Below are 25208 nucleotides of genomic sequence, written 5' to 3' on the forward strand. Positions count from 1 at the left end.
ATGGAATAGTGGCTTATAATTGATGGGTGTTCAGTTAGTTCAGGTTGAGTCATAGCTTTATTTATTGGAACAGGCTTTGAGAAATTGTCACTCAATTGTAAGACATGCCTTTCAAATAACTTTTCATCTTTAAAAACTTGGTAGCTTCCACCTTTATTTCCTTTGCCCTTCTCATTCCTTGTAAACCTCCTTTCTCTTAAGCCCTTTTCCAGGATGAACATTACATTAAATATAAATTGGGAAAGCTCAGTCAGGACAACGTGTCTGGAGACCCCAAGTACACTAACCTAAGAAGATTGCTACAGAGAGGTAGGAGTGTTCACCCCCTTGGGGTGACTCCTGCTTCAGGCACCATAGACTGGGTTATCCACTCCTGGCATATTTTCTGAGCGCCTGCTCTGTACCACAAACGTGCAAGATTCTGTGCACACAATGTTGGGCCAAAAGGAAAGCTGTTGTGCCTCTTGTTTAGGGGTGTGGACTCAATTACAAGTTTACCTTAATAACTATGTTATAATTATATCCTATCACTGATACAGAGAGGAAGAGCTCATTAGTGTTTGACTCCCTAACAGTTCTGTGACATCAGGTCTCTGAGTCTGTCTGTCTGTGTTTTTCTCTTTCCCTCTTTGTTAATGGCCATGAAGAAGATGGCTAACGCCAGTGATCACTATGGGGTTTTATACCTACATTCCTTCTTTTAATTGTGGAATTCTTGATCCCCCAAAGTAGATGTTATCTCCATTCTAAATACAAATAACGGAGTAAGACAACATAGTCATTACCAGACTATCATTGGGAGAGCAAATAAACGCAGGCTGGCATTATGGGAGTTTGGAGGCAGAAATATGCCCCAGGACCTAATTTGAAACCTTTGATTTAGTGATTGCTAACCCACCTAAATCAGGGACCCCACGTTTACTTTTACAGCAGCGAGAAAAAAAAAATCCCCTTTCCTTTGCAGAAGTCTGAACTGGATCTCAAAATCTGAAACGTGTCCTCCCATATGGTTGACAAACCATGGATTTTCCAAGATAGCTGCCATACATTCAGTTTCTCAACCCTGCATTTCTTCCCCGCCAGAATTTCTAAATCCTTCCCGAAAAGGCCCAGCCACACTTTCCCAACTTTTGAGCAAGCAAACATCTTTCGTCTTCATCTGCTTTCCGCAAAGCCCCCAGGCACAGGCAGGGGCCTCGCAGCGCCCAGCGCGGGGGATTCCTGCTCTGCAGGTACGGGAGGGGGGGGGGGGCGGCGAGGCCGCGGGGTGTCGGGTGTCCGCGCTCCCGCCAGCCTACGACGCGCGAACGTGCCCCCCAGCTGCGTCCCACCCGCTGCCGGCGAGCTGAATGCGGAGCAGCGCTATTTTTACCTTCTGGGCTGCAATCCTTTACATTTATTTGCAGGAAGGAAATAAATAAAGGCTCAAGAGGGAAATGCTTGTCCTTGTTTCTCCCCGAGAAGGAAGGGTTTTGGAATGGGGGGGTGGGTGGGGTGGTATGTGAGGTCTAGTGTGGAGGGAGAGGCAGGTCGACTTGTCTAGATTATTCTTGTCTCTGTCCTAGAAGACCCCACACTTTTCTCTTCCCCTCTGGCTAATCCCTGCCTGCCAGTTTCCTCCCCGCTTCCCCCGCCCCCACGCTGGAGGTGCCGCCGTCACCTCTGATGCCGCCTGGGATGCTGCATCACTCTGCTGCTTTTTTTCCCTACTCTGTCACCTCCACCCCCCCACCCCCACACCCCCACCAAGCATGCGCAGTGCGTTCCGTGCCAGGCAACAGCATCAGCACCAGCATCAGCATCAGGACCCTGAGCCGCGCCGGGCGCGCTGGAGCGAGCGGGGCGCATACCCGCGTGGCGCGCGCCCGCTCCGCTCGCTCCCGCGCGCGGAGGCCCCAGCAGCAGCCCCCACAGTTGCTGGAGCGGCCGCGCCCGCTGCAGGGAGGGAGGAGCTGCTGGGGAGGCTCCAAGTTGGCGGAGCTTTCGGGACCCCCGGGCTCTTCGGCGGCCGCCCCAGGAGGGGCTGAGAGGCGAGCAGGGGAGGGGCGCAGCCCAGTCCCGAGCCCCGACCCCCTGCCCGCGGCGGCACCATGCGTGCAGAGCCGGCGTGACCGGCACCGCCCGCAGCCTAGCCCAGCGCTCTTGCCGGCCACACGGAGCGGCGCCCAGGAGCTATGAGCCATGAAGCCGCCCGGCAGCAGCTCCCGGCGGCCGCCCCTGGCGGGCTGCAGCCTTCCCGGAGCCTCCAGCGACCCCCACGGCGGCCCCGCCGGCCCGGCGCCTGCCCGCACCCTGACCCGCGCGCCGCGCTGCCGCCTGCTCCTCGTCCTGCTCTTGCTGCCTCCGCTCGCCGCCTCGTCCCGGCCCCGCGCCTGGGGGGCTGCTGCGCCCAGCGGTGGGTATGGCCACGGTGCCCGTAGCGCTGCCTGGCTCGCGGGGCCCTGCAGAGGAAAGCGAAGGGCACCCGGGTCCGTGCGCTCCTGACACATCCCGGACTCGGCCTCTCGGTGCCTCCCTGCCTGCTTCCTCTTCTCTCATTCCCAAGCCCCCATTCATTCCGGCTCACTTTTTGAAGTCCTTTCTGTTGCATTCACTAAAAACCCAATCCAATTACGATCGGTTCCACTGGAAGGTATTTAGTAGATGCGGGGTCACTTGGCGATCTGTGAGCAACTTGACTAGGGGAAATTGGTGGAAGGGAAATACGCAAGGAGCGAGTAAGTTGCTTCTTGGGTGGTGGAACCCAGTGTGAAAGCGGGAGGATGTAGTGATAATAGTGGTAATGGGCTGTTTCCTCAAAAAAAATTTTTTTTTTTTACCGAATTTGTTCACTGCTGTTGGAATTAAGGCGGGGGGGGGGACAGACGGGGGAGGGCTACTTCAGGGATATAAACCTTTTGTTTGTGATTTCCCCAAATGCTTGTCATTATAATGGACAATTAAGCTACAATAATATTTAATTCATTGATGATTGGAATCAGTGAAAGCAGAAAGATGGCCTTGGCAAGAAGACTCAAAGAAGTTGGGAAATTGCCATCATCTGCATCCCTCTATGGCAATTGATTTTTTTGCTTATCTCAAAGTTAAAAGAAAAGGGAATTGTCCATTTTGTTAAAGGATCCATGTCCATGAATTCAGCACTGAAGTTATCTTAGCAGCATTCTTAGCTCTGAAATGGGATACTAGTTAGAGTACCACTGAACTTCTGTAGCTTCAGAGAAGGGGTGGAGGGTCAGAACCCTGAGCATGTCCATTTAATGACTCTTCCTGCAAGTCCGTTCTGCTTCTCCCCATAGTTATAAGTATAGATAAGACTGGTTTTATACATATATATATATGAAACATCAATAAAAATAAACAGTACATTATTGTGACTATTAACCTATGCAGGCCGTTTTGTTGTTGCAATAATTTGTTCTACTGTCTCTACTTACCTGCTCATAGGCAACTTTGTTTTTGCAATTAATGGAAAAATGCATGTTAATATTTATGTATTTATAGGTTATATATGTGTGTTTGTGTATGTTTGTGCTCCCTCTACCCCCCAGCTCCGCATTGGAATGAAACTGCAGAAAAAAATTTGGGAGTCCTGGCAGATGAAGACAATACATTGCAACAGAATAGCAGCAGTAATATCAGTTACAGCAATGCAATGCAGAAAGAAATAACACTGCCTTCAAGACTCATATATTACATCAACCAAGACTCAGAAAGCCCTTACCATGTTCTTGACACAAAGGCAAGACACCAGCAAAAACATAACAAGGTAGGCAGGAGGCTGGGTATGCGAAAGTAACTGTCATGAAGAGTTTTTCTTTGATTTGATAGTCTGCCAGAATATTTCACAGATTTTACTGTAGCATATAATAGGAAATCAATTAATACTATGATAAAGGAGAAGTAGAGGGAGTTAACCTGGGATCCGATGGGATGAGATTGCTGTTTGTTTCTCTTCTCTGACTCTAAACTGCAATTGGATTTTTTTTTATAGCTTTATAAGTTTAACAACTGAAATGTGGTCCATGATCTTTCAGATGTGTTAGACACTGAACAAAAAGTGACTATGTCTGTGGTCCTGACTTGTATCTGTGAGGCTTTATGTAAGGGTGCAGTATTCTACCTCCTATGATGAAAATTGCTCCCATCTGCACACAGATTCTAGAAGAGGCTGTTTGGCTGTAGATCCCCCACCAGTCTTGCACTTAAAAATTTAGTGTTTAAATTTCAACAACCTCTTTCTTTCATTGGCATTGGGAAGATTTTTTTTTCTCTTATATTTTCAGTAGGTAAACAAGTTGGTATTTTAAAAGATTATGGTGAATATGAACAAATTGTTTATATAGATGGAGGCCAGTTTTGGGCAGTATCATCCTTCAAGACTTTATCTGCATTTCTCGTGAGCACTTGCTTTACTTTCAGGTTGTTTCAGAAAGTGGCACTGATTTTTACAAAGGCATTCAATGCGAGATGAAGGTACTGAATACCCAAAGAACTTAAGGGATCTTCTTTTTCCGGCTACTGTTCTTTATTTAAGTTAATAATATGTTGGACCTCAGGCACATTCACACAACGGGATATCAGTGTGTCTATTCCTTATCAGGAGCAGAAAATAGTCTGGATGTCAAATATTTCACTTTGAACTATACCTGTTCAGTTGTGATGAACAGTAACTATCTTGACATGAAATTTAAGAAAAGTATCTGTGGTTAACATTCCTGCTTTTTATTAATTTTCTAAAATATAAGTTAGAGTAACAGAGTCTATCGCCCCATTTTACAAATGAAAATTTAAAGCTTTTAGATGACTTTCCCAAGGTTGTAAAGAAGCTAATAGAAAATTCAAGAGACCTGAGTATTTAACCTTTACAAGGCAGGCCTCTGAGAAAACACATTTTTCATTTTGAGTATTTTTGGAGACGCTGACTTTGTTTCACAGTGCTGTAAAGTGGCTGCTACCCACCTTGGCTGGGATGAATGGGTTTCTATTCTTATAGTCCTTTTCCCATCTGCTCCAATGTAACTTAATGGCTTGACTTCTGGACCTTTCTACCCATTTCTCTTATTGATAGGAGTGGTGGGTGGTGTCTTTAAAGAGCCAACGCCCTCTCTTCATGAATTCATTGTCTCCAATTATATGACTTTCTTAATTAATGAGACTGGCTATGTTTAAGTTAGAAGCTCTTAAATTCCATTGCCTTTGCATAGGGTGCTAGAGGAAGAAAATAAAAAAAACAAAAACAAAGAAAAACAAAATAAAACCCTGCCTCATAGTCTATTTTAAAGAATGCTCAAACCCTCCTGAGCTGAAACTTGAAAGAAATTTCAGTGGTGCTTCTTTGTAACTCAGACATTGGAGTCTATGACTAATGTCTCTTATAATCTGATCTTATGTGGTTATTTTGCCTGGTAGCACATGGTTTGACTACAATATTTGAATTTCTAGATAATAAGGTTTGTTAGAACCTCGTGTGGAAGACTAGATTTCTTACTATGGAACTCTGCCTGCTCTTGGAGTGATTCTGCCTCTCAAAATCAACCTCCTCTTTCCCCAGGGTGAGGGGGGGTCTTTTATCCTCAAAAAAAAAAAAAAAAAAAGTTTACACAGATAATATATTTGTCAGCATTTTCTTCTTTTCTTATTATCAATAGTTTAATTCAACAGACATTTGTTGCTCTGAATACTAACGATTCAGAGATAAGAGATAAAGGGTACAAGGATGAAAAAGACATGGTCTGAGTCTCCTCCAGGAGACTCAAAAATGAGAAAACAAGAGTCTAAAAAGTGCTCCTGTCTGGTCTTACATAAGTTCCTTGAAATTTCCCGTTATGTTCTGTGATTTTTTTTTTACTTCTGATTTATTTCTGTTCTTTTTTTTTTTATTTCAGTTCTTTTAATTCTCTTGAACTAGTTGACAGAAAGTGTCCCATATGCCTTCTGCTGTATCTTAGGATGACTTGCCTGATAATAGTGTTTAGAGAGCCTTGCCAGTTCAGCTGCTTTACAAATGTTTCTGTCAGAGAGAAACTATATATATTTTCATCATTTTTGCTTTGATAAAGAGAAGTTTTGATTTTAATATCTGTGTATTATGTAGCTTTTTTTCCTTTCCTGACTTTCCAGCCCATTTTAATGAATTCCTTAGAAATGCTGAATCACTGCCATTCTCATGGATCCCTAGATTGGGGGTAGAGGTGGAGAGGGAATTCCCAGATATAGGTTGCCAGGCTGAGCTCAAAATTTATGTCTTTCAAAATTTCCTAAATATTCAGTGCTGGTCAGGCCTCATTACTGTACAGCTGTGGAGTTCATATGTTTAGTAACTCTTGAAATTGGTGAATTTAAAAACAGATTGTGCAAAGCATCTCTTTACATACCAGTGTCTCTAAAATCTTTGAAGTTTTCTTCATCAAAGATTGTTTAAGAACTATTTTAATATCCAAATAGGGTTATGTATATCTTGTCAAACTCTGCCATTTTTGAGAGTGAAATGACATGCTTAATAATTAAGCCAAATCTTAGGCATAAACCAAGAAGGTCCAGAGCAAATCTAAACAGTTATGTTCCTGGAGTTCTGGTGCTTACCCAAATTCAGGTTTCTTTATAGACAATTTTGTATTCTGATAATTGATATGAATTTTCTCTCTAGCCAGCAGGTCAATTTACCATCAGGTCAAAGTATTAGGGTCTGAAATGGAAAAGTCTAACTTTGCTTTGTTATCAAGACTTCTGTTCTTCATTGGTAGAAACTTTTACAACCATAATGAAATTATTTTTATTACAAAAAATAAGTATTTTATTAACCAATTATGTGGTATATTGATAAAATAGATCCTACATTTAAAAAGAGGGAGAAGCAAATTAGATTAATTCATTCATAGCTAATCCTATGAGGTCTGTTCCTAAGAAAGTTAATAAATCTTTTCTAAAACTTTTCTTCGTTGTAAAATTACTTGTCCTGTATGCTACTGTCTTAGGATTCTTTCTTCTTACAGCTGGCAAGGGATGAAGAGGTACACCATGCATAGCATAGGGTCTGGGGGAAAGTGAAGGTCATCTCCTGTAACTTAGTTGGTTTGTGTATAGCTCTGTCTTTTATTACCTTCCCTACTCCCCATCATCCCAGGTTGAGGAGAGTGATGAGAGAAATGTTTAAATGAATTTAGATGGCTGTGATTATTATTTTTTAAATAATTAATATATATTTACATCATTGTTCATTTTTGTACAATGTTTGCTTTCTCCTCTCAGGAGTAGTTCCCGTAAAATTCCCACCACCAATTCACGCATGCACCATCACCATAGTCCCTTGTATTTTTCCCTCCCCTGTTTTGCTCCCTTTCCCTCCCACTTCCCTGAAGAATGTCTCTGATTTATAGTTGCCTGTTAAATTTTTTATTTACTACTGTTGTTGTTTTTGTTATTATTTTTCCTGATCCTTTATTTGGTTCCCCTATATTCCTCATATAAGTTAAACCATCCAAAATTTTACTTTTTCCTTCTGACTTATTTCACCGAGCATAATCCCTTCCAGCTCCATCCATGTTGCTACGAATGGCATGAGTTTTTCGTTTTTAAAGATTTATTTGTTTATGCATACAAGAACTGGGGTACAGGCCAGAGGTGTGGGGGGTGAGAGGATTCACCAGAGACAGAGTGGGGAATATAACAGGTGGATTGACTGAAACACACTGCTGGGGGAGCAGCGGGCAAGTCAGGAGAGGTCTGCTGCGCCATGTCAGTAGCTCTCTGGCTGGGGATCAAACTAGTTCTACAGTGGCTGTGGATAGATTCATAGATTGTGTCTTTACCCCTTGTGCCACCAGGGAGGACCTGGCGTGAGTTCTAGATCACTGATTATTATCACTTCCTCCTCTACCTTAGCCCAAGGCTGGTTCCATATATCTTTTTTTTTAATTAATTTATTTATACAAGAACTGGGGTATAGGCCAGATGTGCGGGAGGGTGAGAGGATTCACCAGAGACAGACCCGGGAACAGAACAGGCAGACTGACGAAATACACTGCTGAGGGGAGCAGCGGGCGCGACAGGAGAGGTCTGCTGCACCATGTGGGACCCTTACCAGCCAGCCCGGATCGAACCCATGCTGCAGAGGCTGCGGACAGCTTCACAGTGCGACACTTAACGCCGATGCCACCAGGGGAGGTCCTGGTTCCATATATCTTGACCATGCAGAAGCTAGTTTTATCATTGTTCTTGGTGTGGGGCAGCAGAAAGGGACACCGAGTCCTTTTTCAGATTTGTTAGAGTGGCAACTACTAGATCATATGAGATCATTAACTTTTCTGTTGGTCTCATAGCCTTTGAAGTTTTCCAAATCTTCCTAAGAAGTCATTATAAAATTGTACTATATAGAATTCAGGCTTGTAATGGTTTCACTGGCACATAGAAGGCTGTAAAGTAAATAATGATTGAATATTCACATGTTATAAAGAGTGCAGTGCTTTCTGTGAAATTTCATATTGTACTCAAATTGACATTCAAAAGAGCCTTAAGTTATTGTTAACCATTTTTGGCACTGTGACAGATCAGTGGGAGAGATAATTTTGTTCTTGAGTTTTTGGCACCTCATCAGTCACATTTAATGTAAGCACACAGTGCTTACATTACCTAAAATAGTGAAAATACCTGTATTAACAATTCTTAGATGATCCCTATCCCTGCCACCTGCCATGGATGTGACTCATCAAGAGTTAACCATGGTGGGGGGGGTCTCCCTGGTGGCACAAGGGGTTAAACACCGCACTATGAAGCTATCTGATCTGCAGCCTCTGCAGCACGAGTTCGATCCCCGGCTGGCCAGGAAACATCCCACATGACCTCTCCTGACTCACCCGCTGCTCCCCTCAGCAGTATACTTCAGTCAATCTGCCTGTTCCCCACTCTATCTCTGGTGAATCTTCTCACCCCCCACATCTCTGGCCTGTACCCCAGCTCTTGTATGCATAAATAAATAAATCTTAAAAAAAAAAAGTTAACTGTGTGGTAGTTTTTGTCAATGTTACGGGTAAATTCCCAATGGTGGAGCAAGTTGTGTCCATGCATAAAGTTTGTGAACGAGTTTAGAACCTGCCTCCACAAGATGTTCCACTTTGGCATGTGGATTATTTTGAGCCAAAGGCAATTGAGAATTTGCAGGCTTGAGAGAAATGTTTGCCTGTTCCTTAACTACTTAGAAAAATTTAGATGGGGATGTGTTCTAAAGAGAGTTATTATCAGAAATAACTTTTTATGACCCATCTGTATGCCAGGGAAAGCATCTACTGACCAAACATCTGTTCTTTTCAATCTGTGTATTAATCTCCTTGCCTTTGAAGTCCCTGACCCCCTAACCCAACCTTTAGCTCAGAATGACATATATGCCACATTTTTACTTTTTGTCTTTCAACCTCTTATATATGTGGGGTTCTGTTAGGTAAATGTGTTTTTTACCCAGTTAATCTGTCTTACGTCAATTTAATTATTAGAGCAGTCCAAGGAACCTTGAAAGGTTAGAAGAAAATTTTTCTCCTCAATATTTTATCTGTTAGGTATTCAGTTCCATTTGATTCAAACAAAACAAACATTTATGGAATGTCTGTTTTGAGATTTTTTTTTTTTTTTAAGATTTATTTATTTACTTATACAAGCACTGGGTACAGTCAGAAGCGCGGGAGGGTGAGAGAATTCACCAGAGCCAGAGCAGGGAGCAGAGCAGGCAGAAGGACCGAAGTACACTGCTGAGGGGAGCAGCGGGCGGCAGGAGAGGTCTGCGCGCCATGTGGGACCCTCCTCTGGTGGCCGGGGAGCAGCCGGGGATCGAACCAGCGCTTCAGAGGCTGCGGGCAGATTCGCAACCCAGCGCTCAACCGCTGCGCCACCGGGGAGGCCCTATGGAATGTCTGTTTTGAATCAGGCACTGTGCTAGACTCCAGGGGAAATAATGAAGAGTAACATGCATTGTCTACCCTTGCCCATAACTTTATGGGCATCAGAAACAGGGCAGCTGGTGTGTGTGGTTCATGTCAGTGCAGTTGTTAGTTGTAAGAACGCAAGACTTGGCACCCAGGGAAATCAAAGGAAACCCCATAGAAACATCTGAGCTGGTCTTTAAGAGTAATTCAGAGATAAGTTTTCTGGAGGGGGAGAAAGGATGAAGGGTGGTGGAGCTGGAGCAGGCCCCACAGAGTCACTAGGCTAACGTTCTGCCCTGGTAGGAGCAAGTGGGGAGTTTGCTGTGGTGAGTCTGTTATAGTTATAGTCAATTAAAGAAAAACTCACTTCTTCCAGAAACCCAGTGACATAGATGTAGCAATTAAGACTCGTAGCTAGTGTCTTCATAAAAGGACTGCAGCAGTAAATGACAGACAGAGCCAGGCTCTGAACCCAGCTCTTACTCAGCTAAACCCTTTTTGGAGCAAGGACAGGATGTGTTGGGAGTGGCAGGCAGTGAACATGAAAGGCTGTGAAGACTGTAAAGAGATAAGGATTTTGGATTATTCCTTATCAGTTGGTAACCTGAGAAGTCAGGAGGTTAGCACTTTATTGACTGAGTGCCAATTACATGGCTTCTCAGGAAAATTACCTTTCAATAGCAGCACAAAGTCCATAAACACATCATGGATCCTGAGATTTCAAGATAAACTAGCTTAATATGGTAGAGAGTGGTAAGTGGGATCATTTCTCTTGAAGTGTCAGAAGGGCAAGTCTAGGCTCTTTGTGGGTGTCACTTGGTCCTATGGCTCTTCTAGAGATAGGGTGGGCATGTGTGTTTACTTTAGCCCCCCCCCCGCTCCTTGTTGCCTAACACCCAAATGTCCTCATTTTTGGCTCTTCTAGGGTATTAGAGTTCGGACTCTAGTCTTTGCTTCTTCTCTCCCATAAGGTCTGGACCATTTTGATGACTTCATCCTGGATTGATTTGATGGCCACTGTGCTTCCCAGCAACCTACCACTGAGGTGTGCTGTTGAAGGTCTTGCCTTAAGTCTGTCCCTAAATAATGTTTTCTGCTCTTTCTGCTCCTAGGTTCACTCATTCCTGCTAACTACATAACTACTAATGTCATTCTGTCTTCACTTAGTCTCAGGCTTTGTTCCTGGTGAGATCTCTGTCCTCTCTACAGCCAGTCAAAAAATAACCCAGCAGCATTTATTATATTTGCTTAATGGCTTTGTCCAGGGCTGTGGCATCTCATAACATGAGGGGGTAGTCGGGAAGAGATCTGTCCTCCGTGCCTTCCTTAATTGTCTCAGTGGTACTGCTCCTTTCCTCGCCATCTAAGAGGAACCTCGGGAGTCATCTTTGACTCTCTTCTCTGGTCTATAAATAGTCACTTGTTAAGTCTTGACGTTTCTCACTTGAATCTACCCCTCCTCCTCACTCTGTACTGTGTTCTTGCTGTTGCCTCTTGTCTCTCTCTGTCAATCCATCAGTCCCACTGCTGACAGATTAATCTTCATGGAACATTAATTTCATCATGTGACTCCCTTTATCCACGTTCAACAAGCATAATTTCAGCTCGATGGATTTTACTTGTGAAGTGAAAGAGAGGATACAAATAGCTGTGGAGAAGAGCTGTCGCTCTCTGTCCTTCTGTGAACCACATATTTGCTGTTCCCTTCATTAGCATTTTTCCAGGCTTGTTTACCCAAAGGTTAGTCCATGGCAGGAGGCAATTTTGTCTGGATGATTTCATTCATATCTGTCCAAAGTCTGGGGCTAGTTAGAGAGAAGCCTTATGAATGGTGGCAAGGACCTAATCTGTCAGTAATGCATTCTCAAGCTTTTGTTTTGGCATCAATATCTGTTGAATTCCTGCTTCAGAAGAGCCTGTCATCTCCATTTTTAAGATCTGAGTAATTAATTATTCTTACAATGTAAGTTTCTGAATGAAAATATTCTATTCCCTTCAAAAATGTACATGATCATAAGACTTTATTCATACAAAGTGCTCAATTCACAAGTGATGTGAGTACCCTTTAACCTTATGAAAGACTCATTCACATAATTCATTCATTCAAAACCCACTGAACATCAAAATTTTGCAGTTTGACAAAGGAGTCTGTGTTTAAAATTTCTGTAAATTCAGTTCAGTTTTAATCAAATCTAAAGGTGGGAATTCTGTTGCAAAAAGGGTGAACCTAGTTATATTTAAGCAAGACATTAAGAACAGTCATGTTAACTCAGGGAATAGCGATAAAGTTTTTGCTTTCTCTGTAGTAACATGAAAGATGCATTCTCTGTCATGCAGCAAGCAGTGTGGATAGAGTCAAACCTGTGAATTAGCCCAATGTCCAAATAAGATTTTTGTTATATGAGTGTTTTCTCTGGCTAAAGAGTAGACAGAGGCTACTTTCCTCATCTAGAACATTACAAATTTATTTCTCTGCGACCTGCTTTTAATTCTGTATGAAAGTGATTCATTTGCTAACAATCTCTAGTTTAATGGTAAATGTCTTCTAAACTTTCTATCTAGAAATGAAAAGACTGGACATTCAAATGTCTCTTCTACTGATAGACACTAATTACAGAGTTAATTTCAAACAAACCAACGAACAGAAGTGTAAATAGGATTGTATTTCCAGTGACCACATTGCTCTTTAGATTTGATCTATATTAGGTAGTTGGGGACAATCACCTCTTCCCCATATGGTGCTGTCTGTCCACTTGAGGGAGATGTCCAGGCACGTTTTTAATCCTGGGTGGGTAATGGCAACAAGATACTCTGGAACAAACATTTTTTGCCGTCAGTGGGGTTGAAGACTGATTGTAAAAGTAGTTAAATCTAAGCACACCTAGAGGCATATCATAAAAATCATTTCAGAACCCCAAAGAAAATGATTTTTGAGTGTCTGCTAAATTCCAGTATCTATTCCAGTGCTTTCTTGCCCTTAGTGTAGACATTTAAGTTCTTATTCTATCAAGTTGTAGTCTGAATCACATCATTGGGGTCTTTGTGAGCTATTGTTATTATAAACAGATATGTTAATACCATATACTATAATAGCTAATAGTTGTATTGGAGACGGGCGCCATTAATATAAACCAATCACTATTTAGGTGAGTCCTCCAACTCTGCCCCCCCAAATATGTCTCCTTGCTCTTTACTTTTTTAGCTAAGTTGAATGCATTCAATTAAATTGCAGTTCAACCTGTGATATACTGGAAGATATTACTGCCTTTGTAGTGAACCTGAACAGTTATGTCAAGACATTTTCATAGCTGTAATCTCCATGGTTCTCCTAGCCATAAAACAAGTTTTACTATTTGGTTATGATGATTTCCGTGTTCTAGGTATGGAAACTAAACTCATAGAAGTCAGGTCAATTGTTCCAGGTCTTGGGAATTTTTGGCATGAATAGAATGAGCAGGGTTGTGGTGTGTAGCTTTCTACCCCTTGTTTTTTCACACTGCACCTGTGGGTTGCATTGAAAGTTTTTGTCTCTTTTAGAGTCCTTTCCTCCTAATGATAAGAGCCTATGAACTAATTACATCATGGGTAGAAAAACACACATGTCTCCCCTGCCCTTTCTCGGCAGCAAAGTGGTTTGCTTGTCTCTCTCTCTTTACTTTCTGAAATGAGTATTCCAGATAAACAATCTTGTTTAAAATGCTGGCATTTTTATGATATTTTACTCATCTGCTTACTTTTCCTTGTTACTTTTCTTAAACTTTCCCTTCCTTCAGCAGAGTGCCCTTTTTCTTGTTTACTGAACAGCATTTTGGTATTTCCAATTTTATTTATTTATTTATTTTAAAAAAAGATTTATTTATGGAAGAGCTGGGGTAAGGCCAGAGATGCGGGGGATGAGAGGATTTACCAGAGACAGAGTGAGAGCAGAACAGGCAAATCTACTGAAATACACTGCTGGGGGAGCAGCGGGCAAGACAAGAGAGGTCTGCTATAAGTAAGACATTTGACCTTTCTACCAAACTTTTCTCTCTCTCCTTTATTTTTGCAAAAATATTCTTTAAATTAGGAGTCTGTAGTCTGAATGGGTCTTTGAAACAAGCTGCATTTAAGACCTACTTAATTTTGTCCCTTTTTTTTTTACTAACACCCTTTTTATTTCCTTTTATTTGCTTTTTAAATTAACATTGGCTTACAAAATTATGTAAGTTTCAGTAGTATAGCTTCATACCTTGAAAAATGTGTATATACCATGCCACCAAAGATCTATTTATCATTATCAAATAGACCCCCTTCATCTATTCCTTCTACCCCGCTCTCCTTCCCCTCTAATCACAATTTTAAAAGTTACCGTATTATTTATTTTTTAAATTGAAGTAACATCGATTTATAATATTTTACATGTTCTAGGAGATCAGTTTATACTTTTTCAAATGTATGTGACCACACCATGCCCACCACCAAAGTACTAACAACTCTCCACCATAGTCCATTATATCTTTTCTGCCCTCTGCTGTCACCTGCTGCTCCTTCTCTGGTAACCTCAGTTCTGCTGTCAGAATCTAAGGTTTGTTTTTGTTTAGTCTGTTCCTTTGCATTGTTTCTTTATATTCCACATATGAGTGAAATCATCTACTATTTGTCTTTCTTCTTGTGAATTATTTCACTTAGCATTATCCCCTCCAGGTGCATCCATGTTGTTACAAATGGTAAGATTTCATTTTTTATAGCTGCATAATATTCCATTGTCTCTCTGTGCTGAATCTTTTATCTCTTCACTTATCTGTGGGTACTTAGGTTGTTTCCATATATTGCTATTGTAAATAGTGCTGCAGTGAACATAGGGGTATATATATCTTTTCAAATTAGCTAACATCCAATTTAAACTTTTTGCCAACATGTGATAATCAGTGTTCTTATACATACATGATGTTAATATCAGTGTAAAGCTATAAATTGACATTTTATGATACATTATAGATGGTTCCTGACTTCATGTGATTTGACTTACGATTTTTTGACTTTGCAATGGTGCCAAAGTGATAAACATTTATGAGAAACTGGACTTCAAACTTTGAATTTGGCTAATGATACATAATACAATACCCTCCAGGGACACTGGGCAGAGGCACTGAGCCACAGCTCAGTCAGCCATGTGATCACAAGGATAAACAACCTTCTATCAGCTATTCTTGAACCTCATTAGAAGAGAGAGAAATTGATGACTTTGTCACTCTAGTGTTCTGATCATTTGGCAATTAATCTTAGTTCGATACTTCCAGTATTCTTCAGGCCCAGTGTGTTTTTAACTGGTAAGAAGCCATACCACTTGTCTTTCACTTTCAGAACAGTATTCAGTAAATTACATGAGATAGCCAATACTTCATTATAAAATGGCTCTATGTTAGATGATTTTGACTGTAGACTAAAGTAGGTGGTCTAAGCATATTTAGACCAGGCTAAGCTGTGATGTAGGTTAGGTGTATTAAATGCATTTTCAGCTATTACATTGGATATATACCTTGTAAGTTAAGGAATGTCTGTATAAGCATTTATTTGTGGGGTAAAAATGATTTGTGTTAGTCTGTTTAGAACATCAGATATCTTGCACTTCAATTACTCCTTTGCCACAGAATGGTTTGGTGGTCAAGAGCTGGCGTCTGACAGATCTGATAATACCAGCTATTTGGACGTGGGCAAGTTACTTAGCCCTTCTAAGCTCCAGCTTTCTTATCAATAACGTGGCTGTAATAAGAATACCCACTTTGCAGAGTGTGCCTGTCCTAAGTGGGATCATCCATGAAAAGTGGTTTACATAGTCATATGAGAAGTAGTCTATATATATTAGCTATTAATGACTGACCAGAAGCCTGGAGAATCCAAGTTGTGGTCAGCTGTTTTATGCATAGTTCTTTTTGTTTTTCAGATGAACGTAGATTTAGGGTAATTGTGATGCCAGCTGTGGGAGTGGTAATAATGCTCAGAATCTTCCCAGTTTTTTTTAAAAGATTTTTTTATTTATGCATACAAGAATTGGGGTACAGGCCAGAGGTGTGTGTGTGTGGGGGGGTGAGAGGATTCCCCAAACACAGAGTGGGGAACAGAACAGGCAGATTGACTGAAATGCATTGCTGCCGGGAGCAGTGGGTGAGACAGGAGAGGTCTGCTGCTGCGCCATGTGGGCAGCTCCTTGGCCAGGCGGGGAGCAAACTCATGCTGCAGTGGCTGCAGATAGCTTCATAGGTTGCATCCTAACCCCTTGTGCACCAGAGAGGCCCAGAATCTTCCCAGTTTTATAACTTCATATTAGTTCAGTGAACCACTTTAGATAAGATCAGACTACTTATGAAGTCAACACTCAAGGGTGTGGTGGTATGTCTTCGACTGCAATCTTCTAAACCAAGTTGAGGTGGTGATAGGTAAGCCTGGTGTTTGTACTCTGGAATAGAGGAGCTTTCCATAAATCTTGCCAATGATCAGATACTCCAGGGCAGGCTTGGGAGTGAGGCATTTTGTGAATTGTATGGTGAACTATTTTCTGTGTGGGTTTATTTGTCGAGGAAGATATGGTGTGGCATTCAGTACTTCTATTATAAAAACACACATTTGTGTGATAATTGCACTAAGAAGTCTACCAATTAGACATCCACCCACTTCTCTTTCCTTTCCCCACAACCAAAACAAACAAAATAAAACCCAAGAAATATTTTATCTGACATTGATAATATTCTGGCTTTGGGATGAAATATAACAGTTATAACTCTATGACAAGCAGAGCAGTAGATAGACCTCCTAACCACAAGTATGTAACAAGGTAAAATATCAAAAATACAATTATGTTTTGACTTGGACATGGGGCTATTATTGGACAAGCTATGACCAGGAAGTAAAATCTTAGACTTTGCATCTTGCCTTAACCAACAAGAGTTCATACACAAATTCCCCTTTTCTTGTAAATTAAGGCTAATAAGAGTTAGTGAACTCTGAATAATTACCTTGTTAATTACTGTGGTCTGTCTTGTGCAGTATAATGGACTTTTATGTCTGTAGAATGTTCAGACTGTGGTTAGAGGCATTTATCACTGCTGGGTGGCATAAATGCAAGCACTTGTTCCTTTCAGAACCAGTGGGACATTGGTATGCTGTTGTCTTCTTTTTTGACTTGTAATGGTGCATAAGGCATTTTCCAGAAATAGTTAACTTTCATTATTTCTTTTTCTAGTATTTCTAATATTTCTCTTTTATTCTTTTATTTCTCAATTTGTCTTTTATAATCCAAATAATATATTTATAAATTATCCTGTCTACCTATCAGATCTTACACTGTCTTTCCACCTTAGTTTTAGAGGTCTTGAATTACCCCTGACATGTTTTATCACCCTAATGTGTTGAAAGTTTATGTCCTTATCTATATAAAACCCCTATTTTTGGTACAACATTTAAAATCTTGGTTCTCATGTGAGGGTAGAAATCATATATTTTCCAAAAATTAACAATGATATTAAAGAAATTTACTGCATTTAAATATTGCAAAAAAACCCACAGCATTTTTTCATGAAGGGCATAATTTCTCCCTTGATACCCAAATTTACATATCCAACTATTTATCTTATATCTCTACTTAGATATCTACGAAGCAACTTAAAAGTACTATGTCCAAAATGGAACTCCTGATTCTTACACCTGCTGCAGGCTGCCCTTCTTCCCCATCTCAGTAAATGAGTGTCATTCTTGCAGTTTTTCATGCCAAGCGCCTTACCCTTCTCTTTCTTTCAAGCCATCAAATCATGCCAGTTCTTCTTTGAATGCTGTCCAGAAGCCAGTATTTCTCACTGTCTCCACTGGCCTAACCCTCCCACCCCATCTCTTTTTGATTGCACTATTAAAAGAACTTCTCACCCTTGTCCCTGCCCTGTCCTGCCCCCATCCTCCGACTCCAATCTGTTTTACACACGCCCAGCAGAATGGTACTTTTAGATGCTAATTTGGATTTTGTCACTGTTTGATTAAAAAACCTGCAGACATTCCCATTGCAGAGTGATTTTGATTTTTTTTTTCTCCCCCAGTCTTACGTGGCCTCTGAAGAAAACTACTGCTAGTTGTTTTAGTTGGATAGCAGGAAGTACTTAATTAAACACACAACTTATAAAGACTAATAAGATTTAAATATCATGTTCACTCAATGACTTAAAATTTTTAATTTTCTTATTTTGAAGTCATGGACTATATTATTAAAATGCAATGTTCTTTTAAAATTTGGCAATTAAAAAGACAAAACAAAAATAATACTCAAGCATATTTATTGAACTTGAAACAAGTTCGAGTTTATCTTTTGCTGTTCAGAACTACTGTTGATGTCAGTGACTTGCTAGAAGATTATCGGTCTCATTTACTAGATAAATAGAGACGATGCTTCTGAGGTTTACTGAGCAATGGGCTCTCCAAGGGATGGATTTGTCCTGTAGAGGAGGGAGTATCACAGCTTTTATTTACATGAATAGTCAGCCTTTTCTTACTTCTTGTTAGGGGAGGAAAGTGCTTGAGGCCGTAGACTAGAAGCTTCTTTGTAGTGAGGGAAGTCTTCACAAAATTTGCAGAGGGGGCTCTTAAGTCAGAGCTAGAGGAAACAGATGGTACTGCACCATTTGGGTTTGTGGGGAGAGGTGGGTAGAAGCTGAGGCTTTGAAAAGAATGCTCAGAAGGAGTGTTTGGAGATGTACTAGAAATTGAGATTTTTAAATGAATAGAACAAATGGAGAATGGTGTTTAAGAGAAAGAAGCATAAGTAGTTCTGTTCTTCTGTGTTAAAAATTTTTTAAAAGATTTAAAAAAAATTTACTTATGCATACAAGAACTGGGGTGTAGGCCAGAGGTGCGGGGGGTGAGAGGTTTTAACGGAGACAGAGTGGGGAGCAGAACAAGTGGATCTACGGAAATACACTGCTGAGGGGAGAAGTGGGTGAGACAGGAGAAGTCTGCTGTGCCATGTGGGTTAGCTCCCTGGCCTGGGCATAGAACTCAGGCTGCAGTGGCTGGCAATAGCTTGATGCCGCTGAGCCTAACCCTGTACCACCAGGGAGGCCGCCATTGAATTTTTTTTTAAAGATTTATTTATTTGTGCATACAAGAATTGGTGTAAGGCCAGAGGTGTGGAGTGGAGGGGTAAGAGGATTCACCAGAGACAGTAAGGAACAGAATAGGAGGCTGACTGAAATACACTGCTGAGGGGAGCAGTGGGCAAGGCAGGAGAGGTCTGCTGCACCTTGTGGGTTACCTCCCTGGCCAGGATTGAACTCGTGCTGCAGTAGCTGCAGACTGCTTCATAGTGCTGACACAACCCCTTGAGACACCAGGTACGTGGCCAAGGAGCTATGTTGAAGTAGTTGCCTTCTATTATTTTTTGCATGTTTCACCTCACAAGCACCTTTAGAAGGGATACCAGCATATGAATAGGATCATTAATTGACTGCACATTAGGTGTACAGTTTGGGGCAAGTGACTTATCTCTCTAGGTTTAAATTTTCTCATTTTAAAAATAAGGATGTTGAGCTAAATTTGGTGATCTCAAATTTTGTGTGGGAGGTTGTTGAAAACGTGTTAGCCCCAAACATGGGGTCTAGTGACTTGTATTTTTATGTTTCAGGAAATTTTTATTTATTTATTTTTAAAGATTTATTTATTTATTTATTTGTTTGTTTGTTTGTTTGTTTGTTTGTTTGTTTATACAAGCACTGGGTACAGTCAGAACCGCGGGAGGGTGAGAGAATTCACCAGAGCCAGAGCAGGGAGCAGAGCAGGCAGAAGGATAAAGGTACACTGCTGAGGGGAGCAGCGGGCGGCAGGAGAGGTCCGCGCGCCATGTGGGACCCTCCTCTGGTGGCCGGGGAGCAGCCGGGGATCGAACTGGAGCTGCAGAGGCTGCGGGCAGCCTCACCACCCAGCGCTCAACCGCTGCGCCACCGGGGAGGCCCTGTTTCAGGAAATTTTTAATGTAGATGAGTTTGTTCTCTGGAACCCATGATTGCCCTAAAATATCCTTCACTAACAGATATCACAGGAGATCAACTACGGTTATAGGTGGCTAAATTAGATATTGTTCATTATTCTAAGCTATAACTACATTTATGGAGTAGCTGCTTCCCTGAGATTATGACATTTTTTGGAAGGATAGGAATTATAAAGTGTTGACTTTTATTTGGAAGTGAAAGAAGAGTAGTTGACTCCAGGAGTGGTTGGTGTGAGGTGTGATACAAGGAGAAAGAGTTTTTGAAAAATGGAGGCCTCTCCCTGGTGGCGCAGCGGGTTGAGTGCAGTGCTGTGAAGCTGTCCGCAGCCTCTGCAGCACGGGTTCGATTCCTGGCCGGCCAGGGAGATACCCACATGATATGGCAGACCTCTCCTGCCTCGCCCACTGCTCCCCTTAGCAGTGTCTTTGGTCCATCTGCCTATTCTGCTCTCTGCTCTGTCTCTGGTGAATTCTCTCACCCTCCCGCACCTCTGAACTGTACCCCAGTTCTTGTATAAATAAAAAAAAATCTTAAAAAAAATAGAGGGGCCTTCCTGGTGGCACAAGGAGTTAAGATGCAGCACTATCTGCAGCCACTGCAGCAGGAGTTCTATCACCGGCCAGGGAGGTGACCCACATGGCGCAGCAGACCTCTCCTGTCTCAACCGCTGCTCCCCTCAGCAGTGTATTTCAGTCAATCTGCCTGTTCTGCTCCCCACTCTGTCTCTGGGGAATCCTCTCACCCCCCTCCTCTGGCCTGTACCCCAGTTCTTATATGCATAAATAAATAAATCTTTTTTAAAAAAATAAAATAGAGTTGGAGGACAGCCTAAAGAACAATTTTCCTCAGGGAGACTAATGGATCATAGTGCCCTCTGATTTGTCACTAAGAAGTCCTTGGCAAGAGACATTCTGGGGAGGGAATTCCAAAGAGCAATGTTGGAAACCAGAGAGATGGAATATTACAGTGGATGAAAAGAACTGATGACAAATTTGCCTGTATTAAACATGCATACTTTCACTTGTAAAATGAGTGTAAATATTTCTGTAAAATTAATAGTCACCCTACCATACTTACTTACATGGTTTCAGTACTCAGAGTTCATAAAGAAGTAAAATGAAAAGTAAGAGTCCTCTTGCCCATCATCACCAAAAGCTGTTAAATTTCCATTTTCAGTTATTTTAACAAATAATTCATCTGTGCCCTATTTTTAGATCCACCAACCTGGGATATCATCTTTTGTCTGCCTGTTAAGACACATGAAGCATATGTCATACTATGTTGTGCTCCTTCCTGGCTCGTCCTTACCTCCTGATTTTTATTTGACACATTTTTAATTTTCTGATAGTTGTAGCAGGAATTTTATAGTAGAATGGACTTGGAGGGGCAGGACTTTGGGTTAGAATTATGTGGTAAGTTGTCTTCTGCCTCTGGGGAGAGGGGTGCACTTGGAGATCAAGAAGAAGAGGTGCAACAGAGTACCTTCCCTTGACAGTTGCTAAGAGCACCTGCTCAGTGTACAAGGCCTGGGGAGGTTATGGTGAGGGGTCAAGAGAAATTTTGTGGAGAAAATAGTTGCATATTTTCCCTTCCATTATTTTTTTAAAGGTAATCGGGGGCAGAGAATAAATGGCTTATTAGGGTCTTGTTCTGGTTGCAATGGGAATCCACTGGATTTTAGACAAGGAGAAACATTATTTTATTTATATTTTACAAAGATCATTCTGGCAGCTTTATAGAAATGGACTGTGGCATGACAAGAATGACATCAAGGAAACCAGTTAAAAGACACTTGTTGTTAAGGGCAGTCACTAGGGTGATTACAGAGGATTGGAAGGGAGTGGATGATTTGGGATATATATTTTACTAGTAGAACCTCCGGATTGCTAATGATTTGAGGGGTGAGTGAGCTAGAAAAGGAGAGGAGTTATGGTATACAGAATCGTGGCCCCTCCCCGCAAAAGATTTCACATCATAATCCCCACCATCTGTGAACATATTTCCTCATGGGGCAAAAGAGACATAGATGTGATTACGTTGAGGGTCTTGTGGTGGGAAAGTTATCCCGGGATATCTGGGTAGGCCCAAAGAAATCAAAGGGTCCTTAAAAGAGTTAGGTGTTGAGAAGGAGAAGTGATGATGGACACCAAGCATGAAATGATGGACCGAATGAACCATGAGCCAAGGAACACCTCTAGAAGGTGGAGAAGGCAAGGAATCAGCCTCTGCCCTACTGATACCTTCACCTGAGAGTCTAGAATTTTAATTTTGGTCTTTTGATCTCCTCAAGTGCAAGATAATGAATTTTGTTCTGTTAAGTAACACTATATAAGGAGATTTGTTACAGTAATAAAAGGAAATTAATGCCATGGGTCAAGAATGAATCTAAGTCTTTTTCCTGGGAAATAATGCTATTATTTCCCAACATGGGAAAGGTTGGGAAGGAAAGTTTAGAAGTTAAGAGAAGGTTGAACCTGTCCCTTTAGGCAGACTGTTGGTTATCTACGTGGATATACTGATGAGCTAGTTGTCCATGGTCATGGGCAGATTGGCATGAGATGGAATGTGAGCTCCATCTCCCACATAGAAGTGGTATTTAGAGACCTGGGATTTTATACCCAGGGAGAAAGCATATTACATTAATCATGGAAAAACAGCTTAGTAACTTCCAAGCAGAGACCACATAGAAATTTACTCTCCCTCATTTCTTACTGTTTAAATTATAGTTGTTTTCTTTTGAGTCACCAAATGACATTTCAAACGATAATAAGAAGCTGCCACTTTGGGAAGAGGAAAAAAAAAAACATTAAGCATCTTTTTAAAAGATCAAATTTCTGGATTGTGGAGAGAGTCACAGTATTCTATTATAAAAAAAAAATTACTTGTGAGCTCATTTGGCAGATTTAAACCTATAGTTTAATTTTGGGAGATTTCTATGGGTTTATTTTTTTTTCAGGTTAGGATTTTTTTCTTAATTGAAATATAATTGACATGCATTATTTTGGCTTCTGGTGTTTAAATAATGAGATGGCATTTGTATATATTGCAAAATGATCATCATAATAAGGTTATTTACCATCTCTTCTTAGCAACTTCTAAATATGCAAAGCCCTATTATTGATTATAGTCCTCATGTTCTATATTACATCTCCTTAACTTACTTATTTTGTAATTGGAAGTTTGTACCTCTTGATTCCCTTCACCCACCCTCCAGCCATCTACCCCTTTGGTATAATCAGTCTGTTTTCTGTCTCTATGATTTTAGTTTAGCTTAGTTTTGTTTAGTTTGTTTTGTGAAATCTACATGTGAGTGAGGTCATATGGTATTTATCTCTCTCTGATTTATTTCACTTAACATATTACCCTCAAAGTCCATTCATGTTGTAAAAAATGGCAAGATTTCATTCTTTTTCAAGGCTGAATAGTATTTTAAATATCTATCTTTTGATCTATGTCTATCATCATCATCTGCTTGCCTACCTATTTGTCTAAATGTGGTGTGTCTATATCACATTTTCTTTATCCATTCATCCACTGAAGGACACATAGGCTGTTTCCGTAGGTTGTTATTATAGATAATATTGCATTGAACATAGGAGTGCACATAGGCACTTATTTTTTAAAAATAAGTGTTTTTGTTTTCTTTGTTAAATACTCAGATGTATAGCTACATGTGGTAGTTGTAGTTTTAATTTTCAGAGGAGTCTCCATACTGTTTTCCATAGTGATCACACCATTATCTTTTCTGTGCATGAGCGTTTCCTTTTCTCTACATTTTTGCCCAAACTTGTCATATGTTTTTTTTAATTTGATAACAGTCATTCTGATGTGATATCACGTGGTGATTTTCATTTCCCTGATGATTAGTGATGTTGGACATCTTTTAATGTGCCTGTTGCCCATCTGTATGTCTTTTTTTTTTTTTAAACAAATTTTTTTTACATTTATTTTTTATTTATACAATAGCTGGGGTACAGGCCAGAGGCACGGGAGGGTGAGAGGATTCACCAGAGACAGAGTGGGGAGCAAAACAGGCAGATGGACCGAAAGCATTGCTGAGGGGAGTAGCGGGTGCGACAGGAGAGGTCTGCTGTGCCATGTGGGTATCTCCCTGGCCGGCCAGGAATTGAACCTGCGCTGCAGAGGCTATGGACAGCTTCACAGTGCAGCGCTCAATCAGCTGTGCCACCAGGGAGGCCTCCATTTGTATGTTTTATTTGGAAAAATATCTATTCAATTCCTCTATAGATATATATTTTTAAGAATCTGTTTCTCATCAGGTGTATTATGTTTAACTTTTGAAAGAAACAAACTCTCCTTTTATTTTTGCATCCAGTGCTTCCTGCTGTTTGCTTTCAAGGGTTTTGGGGACATCCAAAAAAGAAAAAAAAAAAAAAGAAAAAAAAGGCTGAAGTTTGTACACAGGCAGAATGTTTAGAGTATCTGTATAAATTAATGTATCTCCTGAACATGTAGCTCACAGTTCTCAACCAGGGTGATTTTGTCCTTCCCAGGAGGCATTTGGCGATATCTGGAGTTATTTCTGGTTGTCATCACTGGGAGTAGTAGGAGGCTACTGGCATCTAATGGGTAGAGGCTGGGGATGCAGCCACATACCACAGTACACAGGTCAGCTCCTCTCCCCCATCAAAGACATTGGTAGCCTGAGACCTCAGTAGGTTGAGACCCCTGCTATATATAGAACTTAGATGAGTGGGAACCATTCTCTTTCTGATCTTTAACAATGGTGCTGTTTCCTACATGAATCAGCTTGTGGTCTGAACTCCAGGACTTCATCCTTTGCTGCCTGAACACAAGTACTGCAACATTCTTGCAGATTCTGTGATTTTTATTGTATAAGAAACTGGCTAATTGAATGTTAACTGAAATGGAAGGCAGAAAGAAAACAGCTTGTTTGAAGTCTTAATTTAAATGGCTTTTTCCTTTTTAGTCTAAGATAATACAGGTTAAATTTGTGACAGCCTTCGACTTTTGGAAAAAATGTTATATTTGTCTATATTTTTATTTTGGACTATTTATCAAGTATTAATGACATCATGTCTTCTCTAATCATGATTAATTAAATACTGCTCTGATCTAGTTATTTCCTTATTTCAGATTAAAAAAATCATCTGAAATAGCTATAATTGAAATGGAATAAAATTGTGAAAATCAATTTTTTATTTTCTGGCACTACTAAAATAGAAGTATTATGATTTAAAAATGTTAAAGAAAATAAGTCTCCTTCTTGTAATTTGCTAACTTAAGTAGCAGCCTGAAGAACAGATGTAGG

The 25208-nt window shown here is 40.9% G+C and overlaps 2 protein-coding genes across 3 annotated transcripts in view; both read left to right on the top strand.

Moving 5' to 3' along the window:
* Nucleotides 1-2178, top strand: part of ZDBF2 (zinc finger DBF-type containing 2) — a gene marked incomplete at both ends in the record, with an annotated part of 82069 nt that extends 79891 nt beyond the window's left edge. Inside the window, 2 exons of the mRNA XM_084259558.1 lie at nucleotides 213-309; nucleotides 1775-2178. Coding sequence (XP_084115684.1) covers nucleotides 213-309; nucleotides 1775-2178 — 501 coding nt within the window. The remainder of the gene's footprint in view (nucleotides 1-212; nucleotides 310-1774) is intronic.
* Nucleotides 2179-2181: 3 nt separating this feature from the next.
* The window catches only part of ADAM23 (ADAM metallopeptidase domain 23), a gene marked incomplete at both ends in the record, with an annotated part of 155714 nt that continues 132687 nt past the window's right edge, over nucleotides 2182-25208 (top strand). For both annotated transcript variants that reach the window (XM_084239371.1, XM_084239370.1), the window contains 2 exons: nucleotides 2182-2395; nucleotides 3549-3766. In XM_084239371.1, coding sequence (XP_084095497.1) covers nucleotides 2182-2395; nucleotides 3549-3766 — 432 coding nt within the window. The remainder of the gene's footprint in view (nucleotides 2396-3548; nucleotides 3767-25208) is intronic.

The sequence above is a fragment of the Talpa europaea genome, assembly GCF_964194135.1.
Source record: "Talpa europaea genome assembly, chromosome: 1".
NCBI classification, from domain to species: domain Eukaryota; kingdom Metazoa; phylum Chordata; class Mammalia; order Eulipotyphla; family Talpidae; genus Talpa; species Talpa europaea.